The sequence below is a fragment of the Mus musculus genome, chromosome 1 (genome assembly GCF_000001635.26).
Source record: "Mus musculus strain C57BL/6J chromosome 1, GRCm38.p6 C57BL/6J".
NCBI classification, from domain to species: Eukaryota; Metazoa; Chordata; class Mammalia; order Rodentia; family Muridae; genus Mus; species Mus musculus.
In genome coordinates, this window is record NC_000067.6 from 52,452,376 (window position 1) to 52,469,388 (window position 17,013).

Below are 17,013 nucleotides of genomic sequence, written 5' to 3' on the forward strand. Positions count from 1 at the left end.
TCAGAACAGAAGCAACACATAGCATGAAAATTTATTCCTCCTCTCAGTATTAATGGGTTCCGGAATCTCTTGGTAGTTTTTCCTTTCATAGAATGAGGATGCCAGGTTCACTGGCTGTAATGATAAAGTTAACCTTGCAAGCTTTAAATAAGTGAGTATCTAGAAATTCCTCACTGGGTGCAGGACTGGAGAACAGAGTTCCAGACAATAAAATTAACGATGCCCCCCGCCCCGCCCCACAATAAATTTGCATATGCAAATGAAGTAAAAATGAACCATGGTCTGAAATACAGCTAAGTGGCTGCCTTTTTCCCTTTTGAATACTGTCTTCCTTTGTAGTCCATATACAATACACAAAAAACACACACTAGTGAGTCACAGGGTTTCCTAGAGTGTATGTGCGTGTGTGTGTGTGTGTGTGTGTGTGTATGTGTGTCTGAGTGTATGTGTGTGTGTGTATTGTATGAAGGCCATAAGACAACATCCTGTGTTGTTCCATCCTTTTTGAGGGGTGGGGGAAACAGAGAAAGGCCCTCTCATTGATCACCAAGTAGGCTACAAGCATGTGTCACCACACCTGGCTTTTTAATAGGTTCTGGAGTCAAACTCACATCAAGACCATAACCCTACTCAGATCTTACACTGTCTATCCCCTTCCCCTATTTCCAGCCTACTCTATTTTTTTTTTTTGACAGCTGCAGGCTACCACTCTCCACATACACTAATGACCCCAGAATTGTCCCAAACAAACTATTGAGTATCAAAGTTTCCTTTCTTAAATTTCCTTTGTAAAGCCTCTATTTTTCCTTGGTTCATAACAGTGGTTAATTTCTACCAATGATCACAAGCTGGACATTTAATCTACAAAGTCACTTCTAAAGATGGAAGTGTCTGTAGACGTGGGAAAAACTCAAGATCTTCAATGTCTTCACTTCCTAACCCAGTGCCAGGATGTTCAAGGCAAACAACTTAATAAATGTCTGAGTGAACAGTCCACACCTGCATATCCTCCACTCCATTTTCTCCATGCATTCAGTTTGAGCTCAGATTGGACAGCTCCAACAGCAGCCTCACACACCTCTTGCAGCAACCCACTTAAACCCTGTGGATGTCCTCGGAACACTCAAGAATCCAGCTTGTTTTATTTTAGGATATTTCTGATCTTCTCAAAGCCTCATTTCCTTAAGATGCTTCTAATTGTTTCCCAAGGGGTTGGATTCAGTCAGCACCCTCCTTGCCACCAGTTTCATCTCTAATCTTTAGAGATTTTCTACTTCATCTGTAACAGTATCTGCCTGTGTCTGTTTCACACCCCACCTTGGTGGTTCCAACATGCTAGTCACAAGCAGTTGGATCGTTTTACTTCTGGCTTCAACCTTGGATTCAACCTTCCCTGTGTTGATTTCCTTCAGAGAATCTCTGCCGGAATCTTGACACTTAGCTAACTGGCTCACACAGCTATCAATGTGATCATTTTTATGCATGTCTGGTGGTTTTGTCATATGTGAATATTTAAGTCTAATCTATAAGTAGTGTTTACTGTGCCATATTTATGTATCATGCTTGTCCTTAGATTTAAGGAATATTAGCATCAGAAGCATGGACTAGTCCAGGTGTATAGAAACCATTACTAACACCTTAGGGATGTGTCTTCTCATCTGCATAGCTGAGATGATAAATACTTACAGATTATGCCAATTAAATGTGAAGCTGTTGGCCCTGTGCCAGGAAACAGTAGATTTGTGACATCCCACTGTTGTAGTTCCCAGAAGTTTAAGAAGACTAATCTGTTCTAGGTCATGTGCCTCATGAGACAGAACTAGTCTTGTCTTTTAGTATGAAACCAAAGGAAAAAAATGAACTTTTCCCATGTAAACCAACCATCACTCATAAACTTAGTCTCGGCAAAAGAAACCCTTCATCCTTCCCATTTAAAACCTTGCAGTATCAAAGATGTTCTTTGAAAAATGAGGTGTTCCCCATTCATTTCACCCTTCATATTAATTCTAACTGGAAATTGCCATTAACTACCCTAAGAACTTTAGTTTAAGTATCTGTGATAGCCCAATCTCATCAAACACTCTGCCTTGTGCCTTATCAATAAAGCCGAAGAACCCGTGTTAGCTGATGCATGTAAAATGGATTCATACAATGAACACAGACACACTTTGATAACAGAAGACTGTCTGAAAGGGCAAGGATAGCCTTGTCAGCATCAATTGTGGGTGGGAACTCACTTTGTCTGAGTCAGGACCTGAGAGTAGGAGTATGCATGTCAGAGGGAGATAAAACTCAAATGGTGAAATTCAGCAGAGCCTGTGTGTGAGAACATCTTTATAAAGAAATCTTTTTGTCTGGGAAGGACGAGCGCAGGTTTGGTGCTAGACCACAGGTGACAGTTGATGATAGCATTTACCCTCAGAAAATTACCAAGCTTATGCTGAGTCAGTTACTGGCAGGACTCCACCTACACACACACTGCCTAAGCAGCTGCCTCTGTACTTAAGCCCAAGTGACCTGCCAAGAGAAGTGTCTGCAGCAGTTAGAAGAGAAGGGCATTCCTTGCTTGGATTATGTGTGGGTGCTAAATACGGCACTTGAAACCTACATCTATGAGGTGTAAATTTTTAATACAAAGATGACTCACAAGGTTTCACAATGTGTAAATATGAAGTACAGTCTAATTTATAATGTCATGGGTTCTTACCACAGCAACGCTGCTTATGGGGTTGATTAGCAAATTGTTTGGACTACCAGGAAACTTGGAATTTGACACTCCTTGGTTAACAGAGGAGACTCATGGGACTTTTTTTTTTTTTTTTAGCTTTTGTTGCTGCATTTCTATCTTGTACCAATGTTACCTGTATAACCTACATTTTGAAGCATCAGATTTTGATGGCAGCATCCAACATGACATTTCTTTGGAGTTGTAAAAAATCAAGTTGATACTTTGGAGAAGGCACAATGAAAAACTTAAATAGAGAGCAATTATAAAGATTTAAAAAAAATAGGGGCTGAGAACATAGCTTGGTGGCAGTGTTGATCTTGAATGCATGAGGTGCTGGGTTCAACTGTAGAATCATAAAAAGTGGATTAAAATTCTGGAACATAAAGTAGAATTTATGTTTTTCCCAGTTTCTAACAGTGCACATCTTTGTCTTGTGATGCTGTGTAGAATTTAAAACACTCTACTGAGAGTTTAGCAAAGGTAAGCAAACTGAAGAATGGTAAGTGGCAGTCAAGCACAGCCAGAATCCACTTTCCCACTGAGGTGTCTTAATTTGCCTGTGGCAATCAGGATGCACGGTGTACAGAAATTAAATAATCAGTGCTCACAAACCTAGTATCTTGTTTCAATTCTGAGCCAGCTCCACCAAGCTACCCTCTGCCCCACATGTATGCCACAGCATGTGTTAAACATGTCATGCACACACAATGAACACATTTTCAAAACAGGTAGATAACCCATGTTATACACTTGAATATGTACCATTTTTATTTACCAATTAATGTCTTTTCCTTTTGCAACTGAGTCTTCCTGTGTAGGCCAAACTCAAACTACAGTTGCCCCACCTCAACCTTCAAGGACTAATTAAAAGTGGGCATCATCACACTGGCCCAATTAACTACTTTAAAAATAGAAAATCAATGAAATATTTTAAAAATAAAAAGAGAAAGCTAATGGTAAGTAGCATGTCATGTGAATGCTAAAAAATCGAGTTTAGTGCTTGGTGAGTTATTTTTAAATGCTTCTGTTCTAGACATCATATTAAATCACTACAACAATATTAAACTTTTCCTTTGGTTGAGGGTGAACTGGCAGAAATGAGCCCTTTTATGTCTTACAAGTGAGATCTGGACATAAATGGAGCAGTCAAAAGAACAGTCTTAGAAATTATGACCAAAGAATCAGGCACTGCCAAGAGACCAGAATTCAAAAGAATACTGTAGTGCTCAAGAATCGTGTGGCCTAGCAGCTATGAAAATATGAAAGAAGGAAGGAGTTCTAATGAATTTATAACAAAACCAGCTATTATTTATCATTCTTTCTAAAGCTATGGTAAAAAAAATAGACAGAAAAATATGTGTAAGTAGAACATAAGACTAATTTAAAAGAATTATGAACTTAAATTATGATTTCATATTTTCTGCACAAGAACAAGTGATTGTTTTCTTCATTTCCGTAAGTCAGCCAAAGCAGAATCCAGGGGTGACCTGGACGATTTAGCCACCACACATTCAGAATTGAAAGCATTATCACAGTGTCGGCTTCTGATCTCTTAGGTGTCGGGAATGTTTGTCTTGCACGGTTGCTATGGAAACAGTTGTCATCAATGTGTGTTTTCAATAACAGTGGACACTGAGTCATCCTTTGTTAACTTGAAGGCCACTGGAGAATGTCATTCATGAGAACGCCCAGAGATAACAGCAAATACACGTTCTTGGATCCCCAGAACCAACCCTTGCACAGCGCTGGGTCAGAAGAGGGCTTTCATCAAATATTTGCTGTTGTAATCTCTTGAATCTACCAGGGCTCCTGCTCTCATTGGGTTGACAACCTGGTTGGTTTTCTTTTGAAGATTCAGAGCAGCATCAATGTCACAAACAACATGGTGCTGAGTCAGAAGTACTCTGCCCTTTCAAAAGTGAAATGTATGAAGCCCAGGCTAGGAAAGGTCTCCCCAGGTGACCACCACCTGTGTGGTCTACAGAGTGAGTTCAAGGCCAGCTGCGGCAAGTTAGGAAGCCTGTCTCAGAATAAAAAAGTAACATGAGTGCTGGGCCTATCAGTGGTAGAGCCTCTGGGTTCAACTCTCAGTGTCACAGGAAAAAAGAGAAGCGCATCCTGTCCCGACATGCGGTAAGGGAGGCAGTATAGACGAACATCATGTGCTATGCAAAGCACTCTAAGCAAGGATTTGTGAGGCAGAGAAATCCTTTATTGCCACGGGAAGCAAGTTCACTCATCTCTTCAACAGTTTTAGGAATCACAAAAATGCAGAATTCACACAATAAAGAATAACACAGACTTAGGGAGAAATGGTCCCTTGGGTTATATTGGCTGTAATACTGAGGTAACCAATTGACCTTGTTCAGTGGAAGTATCTTAAATGAAATGAAGAACACCCCACTAGTTATAACATCTAATTTATATATACCATTCAAATAAAAATATATATTATTTGCTTTAATGTATAGCAAGTTTAATACATTAGTGTTCACAAGATAAAAATTGTATTCTACTGAAAATTTGTGTGTGTGTGTGTGTGTGTGTGTGTGTGTGTGTGTGTGTGTGTGTGTGCTTCTTCTCTATCTCTAAGCTTGGAAGTCAGAAAAGTATGCTACTTAAGGAGACTTTCTTCTGGATTTAAAAATGCAGGTTCTAGGTCCAGGAGAGACAGATATATATCAGCTGGAAGACTACTGCATCTTTTATAACTTGCAATGTTAAAATCTACGAACTTGAACTGTAAGACATAGTTTTTTTGTTTTTCGTTTTTGTTTTTTTTTTTTTTTAAAAGAAAAAGGACCACAAAATTTCTCAAAATAGATTAAGGAACACAGGAAACGGTTCATGAAAGTATAGGGATAATATCCAGTGCTGTGGCTAATATTAAAAACTGAACATTCTATTTAAATGGTATCACACTAGCTCTACACACAGTGGACAGTGAGACCACAATAATCAACCTCACGGTAGAAACAGAGGCACATGGTCCCTAAGATAGTTTTTAGTGGGCAAGGTGCTATGGTCCAATAGAATCATCTAGGAAGGGAAAAGCCTTGTAGTTGTAGTAAAGCTGTTTACTGGTGTTTCTACTGTAGAACTCTTCTACAGATCAAATTGAAAAGTGACTATCTATGTGACTGCTTAGAGCCTGTGGTGGTGCACACATCTCACCTAACATCTGGCCAACAGATTTCAGTATAACAGATTAGGAACTCATATCTATAACAGCATGATCTAAAGCAGAACTGAAAACAAGACACACATTCCATGTCCATTCACCCACATCATCCATCATCTTTATCACATTTAGGGCTATCTTACTATGCCTTAATTTGTTTAACATATTCTGAAATATCAATGTTTTTAAGTCAAGGCTTTTACACAATAACCCATTTATTTCATGTCCTCTGTCCAACCTTTGTTACATCTTAAGCAGCTGCCATAAATATAGCCTACCTCATTTTGGGAATGTTACTCCAATTTTTAATTTGTGCATTGATTAAACCAATGAAGGTGACATTATTTAGCGACAGCTACATATTTCCTATTAATCAAAATCAATGTTATCAAGTATTAAACACACAGTCTTCTCCTTGGTGTAAATTGTGTATTTATCTTCCATCTTTCTCCAGTCACCTTGCCAATAACTACATTGCCCAGACTTTCTTTCTATGATTGCAAAAGTTCTAATTGCTGACGAGTAACATTTATGGCAAATACACTTAAAGTAGACAACAAAATTTCAAGTAAAATGAATGGTATCCACATCTATTAGACCACAAGGTATCAACACCTAGACTTGTTTCTATAAATTACAAAGACATGTTGTACATTCTTAAATAGTGAATGCCTACAATATTGAGCCTTTCCACACAAGCAGCTTACACAGGAAGGTAAGTGGTCAGTGTCTGTTACATTGCAATGCTCTCTTGATTCCCTCTTCTGTGGTTGTTGTTTTGTCCTGATGTCCACAGACTACTGTGTGGGTTCTTATGCTTTGGCTATGGTCTGTGAGCTGAATGAGGCAACACTGGTTATTAAGGCTTAATCTATGATGGAGCATTATCCTTGAATCTGGTGCCATTTCCAGAGAACAGTAGGAGCATCTCAGCTATCTTGAGTCTTCAGGCTCTGTTTTAATAACTTTCTTTTCCAAGGTGAATGCAGAGTGAGGATAGTCTTTTAGAATCCCAAGGCTCTCTACATAAAACAAAACCAGAAAGAGTTTGGAATTTGAAATCAGTGGACTACAACATCAAGTTATTAAACCCCAAACTTCCTAGCAAACATTAACTATTCATAATTATGAAATTCCAGATGGAATTTTATTTAGTTGTTAAAAGCATGGGTTATCGCAACATGGTAGTGATGTATTTCCAGGACTCAGGGACGTTGAGGCAGGAGGTCTACTTCAAGTTCCAGGTCAACTTGGGCTATGGGCAGAGTACCCAGCCAGCCAGGGTCACACAGCAAGAACCCATTTCATGAAAAACAAACAAAAATAAAGACAGACAGACAAACAAAAACAAAAACAAACTCACAGTTTTATTTAGACCCCCAACTGCACCAACTGCTAGGTATAAACTAATTGGGGTAAGTTACATAGCTGAGCTTTGTGTCTTACCTATAAAATGAGGAGAGTATAGACATAGAATATAGTGAGTGGCAAGGGCAAGACATACATGAACCCATAGACCTTTCTAAATTTATTTTATTTTATGTGTACTGGAGTTTTGCCTGCATGAAAGTATTGGAACCCTGGAGGTAGAATAGCAGACAGTGGTGAGCTGCCATGTGGATCCTGGGAATTGAACCCAGGTACTCAGGAAGAGGAGTCAGCGCTCTTAATTACTGAGTCATCTCTCCAGTCTCCAGTCTCCAGAGAGACCTTTCCAAAAATGCTTAGTTAACTGTGTTAAGTATATAGAATCAAACATACAAATGTTAATAGCTAAAATATTTATCATTAAATTGAAACAGGAATACATCTTCAATTTTAAATATAAAACAATTTCTAAAAGTTCCTCTAGCCATGGCATACAAAATTGGGATAAGTGGGAATAAAGGTTACTTTCATAAATAATGGTTCCATGGAGTTTTATGAATAGTTATTTCAATAATATATATTATACTTTACATACATGCAAAAATATGGACATTACAACACACACACACACACACACACACACCTTGAAAGGGCTATAGAAAGGGAACCAGTGCTCTTAGCTTGAATGTAGGTGGGTCAATATATGCAAGAACCCTCTCTATATAAAAAAGGGATTTAAAAGTGCACTTAGGAGTAAGAAAACAGCCACAATACTTTAATTTTTACCCATCATACAACTCATACTTTCTTGTTTACAAAAACCACCCTGTGAGGTATTCACTTTACGTACGCATCTGTGAGAAGCAGGGATTCCTTTGTCAAGTCTAGGCTCTTGCTGCATGGAAACTGTGTTATTTCTACTCTTTTTTTTTTTTTTAAGAAAGTATTTCTCAATGGACTGATACTGGGTACTTATCAACTGCCGTGTCCAGGACAGGCCCCATGTTCTGGAGGCACTGGCTAACACGAATTGAATTTTATGGTTCTGTTTTTGGGATCTGGGGGGAATGCTTTTGTTTTGCTTTATTCTTTTTTTTTTTTTAAAAAAAGATTTATTTATTTTATATATGTGAGCACACTGTTGTTGTTAGTTGTGAGCCACCATGTAGAAGCTCAGAATTCAACTCAGGGCCTCTGAAAGAGCAGTTAGTGCTCTTAACCACTGAGCCATCTCTCCAGTCCTATTCCTTTTTTTTTTTTTTTTTTAAGAGAAGTTGGGTGAGTAATGAGGTTTGGGTGGCATCTGGGGGAGGCTGTGGGAGGAGAGAAGTATGATCAAAGTATACTGTGTAAAACTCTCAAAAAAAAAAAAAACAACTGAAATGAAATCTTAACAAAAAGCCAAAGCTCTCCCTTAGGAATCCCTTTGTTCCGTTCTATGTAAAACCCCAGCCTAACTAAAGCTCCGTGTAGCAGCCATACCACGTGTATCACCAGGGTGAGACAAAGATGACCAATGCAATTGCGCTATTTCTTTTACGTAAAGACTTCAAAGCAATCTGGGTTTGTAGGGAACATGTGAGTTTGTTAAGAACTTTAAAGAAGGGGTTGGCTTTTCATGTTGCTCAAGATATGGGACCAATTTGCTATCATGTTAGGGTAATTCCATCCTCAACTTCTTTGACAGTCAGTGTGAAACAGTGGCCAGGTGGTCAAGGTGCACAACATTACTTAGGACATCAGGCTTTTTAGCATCTGCTCCTAGGAGCATGAACATAAAGTCACAGACTCTCTGGATAAACTTCACAGCAGGTCCTCAATGGACAACAGCTATAAAGACAGGTTCCCCCTGGCTGAACGTACAAACCCAGGGAACTGTCCTATCTCAGCTTTCCCATCTAGAAAATCAGCGACTCTGACCAAGTGATTCCTAGAGCTACTTTTTTTATTCGGAGACTGAGTGATACCAGACTCGCCTCGATGGTGCTGGCAGCCACTATCTACCGCTATCTGACTCATTTTACTAGAGTACCCAGATGTGCCTATCATTCCAGACATCAACCTCACCCTAAAATGCACCTGTGCAAAAAGTCAGGTCCTGGTACTCAGGGCTCTCTCAGCACAAGGACAGATGCAGAACATGCCGGTGACACACCACAGCACTGTCAGAAAAGCTAGTCCCCCTCAGCATAACCACTCAGCTTAACCTAACTGCAGGTCAAAATCCATAGCTAGTCAAGTCACTTTAACCTTTACAACTCTTCCCAGACATTCCTTATACTATTATGATTCTCAAAGAGGCTGGCTAACATTTTAGCAATCTAAAATTCCCAAGGGGAACTGACAAGTGACACAGTTCAGTGGGGACAGAAGTGGGAAAGCAGGGCTAAGGGAATGCTGTTCAGGTTTTCCCTGGTTGCAGTCTGCAGTCTCACCTGAGGAGTGGGACTTGGCCTCACTGGAGTAAAGCCTACTCAGCTCCCCATCCACCACAAAATGATGGGGCTGTCGGTTCTGCACACTCGGAATTCGGAGATTCAAAGGTCTTTCTCCTAAGGAAATGGAAGAAAGAAAGAAAAAGAAAAAGAAAACAAAGTAACATTTTAAACAGTCCCTGTGATTTTTGTTGTTTGGTTTCTGTTTGATTTTATAGATAAACATTCACAAGTTGCCAGTACACACCTTACTGAGAATGAGAAGAATTAAGAAGCTCTGCGGCATTTATAATAGCCAGGAAATGACATTTAAAATAATAACTTAGGAGGAAAATGGCATGCCATTAATGTTAGTACCTGGCATATACAAACTGTTGAGGGATACTTAAGAACTAAGATGAACAGAACAAGAGATGGACATTTCTAGAAGCCTTCTAATGCCGAGTTATACAGCTCCTCTGTAAGACATTTTCTTAATAATCATATACTAGGGCATGCTATCAACTCACCACACATTTAATAGTAGATAGGCAGAGAATGCTTTAGGCCAATTATAGTTATTTTTTTAAAAAAAACATAATCCATGAAAAAATAATTAGTACAAATACTGTAAAATGTGTTACACATCATATTATATTATCTGTCACAGAAAATTACTATCGCACAGCAAGTTATCCTAGTGTCATAAATTAATCACCATCAAGTTGTTCATAATTGTCTTTTCTTATATGTTAATTCTTAGCCACTAAGAAGGGTCAGAGAAGCTAAAGAAGACCTCAGCTACAACGTTTCTGTCAAGTGTTAGAAAGGAAATCTTTGTTTTACTCTGGTGTTGTGATCGAAGGTGACATTTCATTTCATGGCTAGAGAATGCTTACTAACGAGGTATTCTTATTTGAATTGGAAAAAAAAATCTTTGCCAATACATGTCAGACAGGATTAGCATCCATGACATATAAAGGAGTGCAGAAATCAGTCACAAAAACCTCTCCTCTCACCTTCCATTAATAACTGAACTAATGAAATGCCAAGGTAGAAATATACACAAATGGCAAAGAAGAAATATACACACATACACACTTCCTGAATATCTGGGAAATGGCTCAACATCTCAGCTATCATGCAAATGCAAATTAAAATTAAATTTCCACATCGCTCTAGTCGGAGTGGCTATCATTGAGCCTGCAAGTGCCAGAGAGGACACAGGGCAAGAATTCTCGGCTTACTGCTGGTGACAGTGAACACTGGTACAGCCACCTTGGAAACCAGTATGGAGGGCTCACAGAAAACTAAAAACAACCTCCATGCAGCCCAGCTCTACCACGCCTGCATACATGCCTGCAGTGTTCTGGAGACCCTACAACAGAGATGTGCGCGATCCGCTTATCACTGCACTCCTCAACAGCCAAGATATATCATCAGGCCCAGATGTCCACCAGCAGAAGAGCAGATAAAGAACACGAGGTACAGGTGCATGGGGGAGTTTTATTCAGCCAGCCAGAAAGAAAAGTAAAATGATAACACAGGGAAGCAGATAGGTTGGGAATCATATTACATTAAGTGAGGTAAGCCAAACTGAGAGATCAACTCCACAGTTTCTTTTGTATGTTGAACCTAGATGCACACACGCGCACACTGCACACGCATATATGTGTGTGTGTGTGTGTGTGTGTGTGTGTGTGTGTGTGTGTGTGTGTGTGTGTGTGTGATGAAACCAGAAAGGGGATGATAGGAAGAAGGGATTTTATGGAGGGTGAAGGGAGAGAGTGTAATATGGTATGTGTTACAAGAAAGGGGCTGTTGGAGGGAGGAAAATACTGCATGAAATACCACATCAAAACCTGTTACTTTTTAACAGGTTAAGTTATGAACTTAAATCATGTTTTAAAAGATGGACTCTTACTTGGTGAAAGAAATTATTAACAATACTAAGCACTTACTAGAAAGTAAATAATACATAAAATAAGACAATATCCTTCAGTATACTATTTACTGATATTGAAGCTAAGGACCGATTTACAGGGCTACACACCATTCCTCGCTACTTGAAGCTAAGCTGTGCATAAGCAAGGATGTCTTTTGCACTGCTCTGCCTTCTGGCCTTGGAGGCCTGCCTGGCATATAGAAAACACTTCAAAAAACCTTTTCAATGAGTGGATGACAATGACATGGGGTTTTCTTCATACTGAAGACAGGAGAAAAGCCAAAAACATTTTTTTTTTCAGAGTAGTAAAAACACTCATGACTCAGCTTTCTAACACAGACTTGTGTTAGGAAACAAATATACATTTTAGACAAATTGATTTTTGAAATTTAAAGAACGATGTTTCTGTCGTTTGGAAAAGGTGAGGGTGTACTTCAGTGGAAGGCCCTGGGTTCAATCCTAGCACCACAAGGAAACAGGTGCTATCAGCAAAGCAGCATCTTTGACGGAATCTGTTTCTTAGGGGAAATGGGCTGTATTCGCACATCCCTGTCCTGACCAAGCCTCTACACATGCGCAAGCTACAGTACAGGAATAATAAAACGTAAGGACTTTTAGAAATTAAAATATACAGGATGCAGGATGACCACTTTCCTCTGAAAAGGGACTAGTGAAAATGGATTTCTGCAGATATGATCCCTTCAAGACATAAAGGAATCCATTCTCCCCACTTCTCTTTGAGAGGCAAGTGGCCAGTCACTGCAGAGGCTCACCTTGTCCATCAGAGCTATCAGAAGGCAGGCCGCCATCAGGGCTCTGCTCGCCGGAGCTCTGCCTGTAGAGCCCGGCCGTGAGTCTCCTCTCCTGCTGCAGCCTCTCATACCCGGCCTGGGCACACAGGAGCTCCATCTGCTTCGCCATCCCCTTTTCAGCCTGCTAGTGAGTAAAGCAAAGATAAAAGCAATAACTAAAGCATTCTAGATTTCTTCATGGCCTGATGCTGCTAATTTGAGACACCAGCGAATGCATTTAGTATTTATTAAAAGGAGCTCACACTTCCTGTGGATGTATATCTGCCTCCATAACTATGAATGCATGCTTGTGTCATGTAAGACACCAGGTTTGTTCAAAAGGTTTCCTTTCAGTCCCATAAAGAGAACTCTATGTAAACTCAAAGCCAATGTAAGCTTCACTTTGTTTCCCAAGGTTCTGAGTCCTTTAAAGGATTTCCCCTTCTTTCTAAAATAGAAAAAAAGAAAAGAAATCAAGAAAGAAAGAAGATGGAAAAAAAGAGCCTAAGAGCAGCAGCAACATCTGCTGTCAACTGCTTTGAGCACAGGGTGAAATCCTGGCATCTTATTTTAGGATTTGGCGCTACCCAGATTCTGCTATGATGACAGCCTGCTTGGAGGAGAAAAGGTGTAAAATGCTTGTCTAGAAGAACAAGACAAACACACCTCCCACCAAAATTAAACAATGCAAATTATGCAGAGAGGCATCCCTGCCAGCAAGGATCTCTGCCTCCATCCCAGAGTGAAGCAGCATTTCCAAACCACGCATAGATGGACATGTTTGAAACAGAAGGCTGCTGTGTGACATATGAGGTCACCTCTGCACGTGTTTTAGAGGCTCCTTTTCTGTGTTCTGCTTTAAATTACTTGCATGTGATATTCAAAGCAGTGTGTCTATATGACATTTGCCAATGAAGTAATAGTCAAAATGCAGATATGATTCATTATCATGTTATATAAAAGTACTATAAGAATGCCACTATGTAAAATTGGTTACAAAAGTCATGATTCACAATTTTAAAAATCAATAGATGGAACACATAATGGATTAAAAAACAGAAGAAATACCCTTATTACTTTTCTAGACATGTACAAACCAGATCAAAGGTAACAACTTCATTTTGGCAAGTTAACTGGGGACATTTCAACAGGCCATTCTGGGAGGGAAACATAGTAGCAAGGTTTGGCAATACTAAACGGGCCTGCAAACAGGTCTGCAGTTCTGTCTAAAAGGGACATTCACACACGGACTTTGGAAATGTCCACTTCTGAGCACATACATAGTTAAAAATTGACTAAGATTTTGGGGTAGGAGGATAGCTATTGTAGCACACAGTACTGGCTGTAGAAGCCTGAGAAACCAAATTCAAATCCCAGCACCCACATGAAGAACTGAGCTGGGAGGTATGCGCCATGACTCCAGCATGAAGAACTGAGCTGGGAGGTATGCGCCATGACTCCAGTAGTGGGGAGCAGATCCAGCTGGGTTCCTGGGGCTCTGCAGCCAGCTAGAAGAACAAATAAGAACAAGGCTAACAAGAGCCCTGTCTCAAAAAAATCAAGGTGGGTGGACCCTGAGGAACCACACCCAAGGCTTCCGTCTGGCCTCTATAAACAGGTGCACACATGAGTACACCTACCAGCACCCTTGTGCACCCACACAAGCATGCACCCCCTGACATATACACAGAAATTAATAAAATTATCCAAAGCTACACACTAATTTAACAATTGTTCAGTAATGCTTTAAATGGGGTAAGAGTAGCAATGTTGACGATATGTTATTGAGATCTTGTGCTATTTTACCTAAGAGTTGTACCAAAATGGCTGTTTTCCCTGATACTCAAAGAATGTGTCACTTCCTACAGAACTACAGAGAGTAAGTAACAGCTTATCAGATTCTGTTCATGAGCCAAATGAAACCAAGATGTTCCTGCCATCAGACAGATAAAGCTGAGGACCAGAAGACATTTAACAACAAGCAGAAACAAACTGTATCCTCACAAACATCAAGTGGAAGCTAGCTGAAGCACCCACCTACCCCCAACCTATAGCTATTCCCATGACAGTCACGGCAGGTGCCTTACCTGTGAACCGAGCCCTGCAAGCTCCTCGCTCTTGGCTCTGGCCTGCTGGAAGAGTGTTGGCACAGATTCCTGGAAGTCGGGAAATCCATCCTGTGGGGCCCGGAGATTCAGACTTTGTTAGCACACAAAGCAAAGACAACCCTCTGCCCTGAGTAGTAAATAATCTGAGATCTTAATGTAGAATATTGCATTTCAGTCTTCGAAGCCACCGTGTCTTATTTTCTATAGTAAAACTGCAAATGAACAAGATTGGAAATCTGATGCTCTCTAGCACCAGCACTGGCAAGCAGACTTTATGACCACAGAGACAAGAGTTCCAACCAGCACCCCCTCACACACACTCACCTCACCGCCCCCCACCCCCCACTCACCTGCTGAACCAGCTCACATGCTCACACCAGACACTTGGAGCCTTCTCCTACTTCTAGCTTTACGAAAAGCACTGAAGTATTTCCATGAAAATAGCATCTTTCAATAGTTTTGACTATCCAGCACAAAAAGCATCAAGAGGCAGAACCCTCCACCAGGAAGCCACCTTTGCTGTCTAACGTTGTTGCAGTGGTCCTCAACGGTACAAGCATGTTGCTGATACTTCACAACTGTAATTTTGCTACAGTTCTGAATCTTAGAAAGCATGTGGCATGCAGGCTATCTGAGCCACAGGTTAAGAACCAGAGGTTAAAGGCCTTGTTTGGATGGGTTATGGGCTTCATCCAGCGTAACTTTCAATGCTGGGACTGGGAACTGTTGGGCTTTTAAAAATATTTTTTTTGTTAAATTTTTTTGACATGCAAAAGTTAATATATTGCCGTTGCATAAGCTTGTATATTACCCTCTGGTTTATATGTGACCGTTTTATAAGCTTGTGCAGTACCATGATTTGTACTGCTCTAAAGTCCAAAAGGGAGTTTTAGTAATTCAGTAAGTAGCCATATTGCCATGTTTTTTATTGCTTGTTTATAATCTGTCTGGTAAAGACCTAAAGTAAAAGAAAAAATTAAATTGCCACCCAACTTGAACTTCCCAGTACTTCCTGTGAGTCCCCTTTGTCAGGATGAGCCTACAATGGCCTACAGTACCTGTCTTCCCAAGTTAGTGTCTTTGGGGGGAAGGTAAAGCCAAGAGAATCTTTCTGAGCTGCTGAGAGGACCAACTGGGAACAGATGATGAGATCATGGGCTTATCACATGACAGCTGCAAAGTGAGAACAGTCATGCATCCAATATGTATGGAACACGATGGTGGGCAACCTACCCACCATTAATTTTAAGTTCTTTTTTAACTGCTTATTTGCTGTTATATAAAAGGCTGCTCTATATAAAGCTACAGGCAACTATGATGGCTTTAGTAAGGAAGCCTTAAGAGGAGGCCACTAGGGTCTCCTTAGAGAAATCCTTATTACCAATGCAGCTTTTTCTTTGTGGGATAAGCTACATGCCTTTAACACAGGGTTAAGAATGTAAAAACCCATTACAGTAATCTAGTAGAAAAAAGATGTGGTGATATAATAAAATGTTTTATTTTATTTGTGATATAAGATATTGGCTCAAAACAGTCTCCCGTTATGGTCTTTGCATGCCATGCTTTCAAATATTTAGTCTACAAAATCAATTTCCTAAATAACATCTAGTCATCTATTTTTAATTAAAAGTTTTAAAGTTTTGAGATGGTGTCATTTTACAGGCCAGGCTAGTCCAGGTTGTAGCTCAGCCTTGGCCTTGAACTCTCAACCTTTCTGCCTTGGCTCCTGAGGGCTGGGATTAAAGGCACCAGAACCACAATTATCTGTTGTTTGAAGTCAGACATGAAACAACATGATTGGAAGTAAAACGTAAATAGCTCTGACACTGTGAGACCGTGTCATGCACCTTCATCTCCAACTGTCCTTTCTTAGTAGTGAAGACACTTGCCTTTCTAGCCCCTGCACTGATGAATAGGGATGCATAGACTGTAATCAGTAGGTGAGCTAGAGCCAACTTTCTATAAGAGCATGAGCACATCATTCTTCTGGTTACTCCAGTTTTCTTCTAAGACTTTTTTTTTAACTCCTACAACTCCAGCCTCCACTCAAGCAAACCTTCCTTTAAGCTCAAACAAGTACACTTGGGCCAAGCATCAAGCAGACTGCCCAACAACCGCACTGCTGGTGTTCAGAAGCCCAAACTGTACTGGTTCCTGTTTCACAGACATTTTCTACTTACCCCTCACAAACAATGCTTGTTTCCCCTGTTCTACAGCTATAGACACCAGCTCCAAGCCTAAGCTCAATGCATACAGCCCTAACATGAAGATACTTCTGAAACTTGGCTAGGAATAATAGCTATTTTTCATGAGAACTGACTACAACTTTGTAATCTGAAGTCTGTTCCTATTGCTAATCCTGGGGTGCTGAACACATCATTTTCTCCCTGGGTATAGACTGTCCCATTTGTAAGAGGGACACTATAGCAGCCATGAGGCTCATTTATACAGGCATTTTTAGGGAAAGAAAATAGTGCA

The 17,013-nt window shown here is 40.1% G+C and overlaps 1 protein-coding gene across 4 annotated transcripts in view; it reads right to left on the reverse strand.

The window, feature by feature from the left end:
* Positions 1-3,473: 3,473 nt before the first annotated feature.
* The window catches only part of Nab1 (Ngfi-A binding protein 1), a 44,864-nt gene continuing 31,324 nt past the window's right edge, over positions 3,474-17,013 (reverse strand). For 2 of the 4 annotated variants that reach the window (XM_006495771.3, XM_030252048.1), the window contains exons 5-8: positions 14,515-14,604; positions 12,410-12,569; positions 9,713-9,829; positions 4,919-6,931 (exon numbers count right to left, since the gene is read on the reverse strand). In XM_006495771.3, coding sequence (XP_006495834.1) covers positions 6,843-6,931; positions 9,713-9,829; positions 12,410-12,569; positions 14,515-14,604 — 456 coding nt within the window. In that variant the 3' untranslated portion in view covers positions 4,919-6,842. Of the gene's footprint in view, positions 6,932-9,712; positions 9,830-12,409; positions 12,573-14,514; positions 14,605-17,013 lie in introns of all 4 variants that reach the window. The other 2 variants (NM_008667.3, XM_006495770.3) reach the window with 2 other exon arrangements.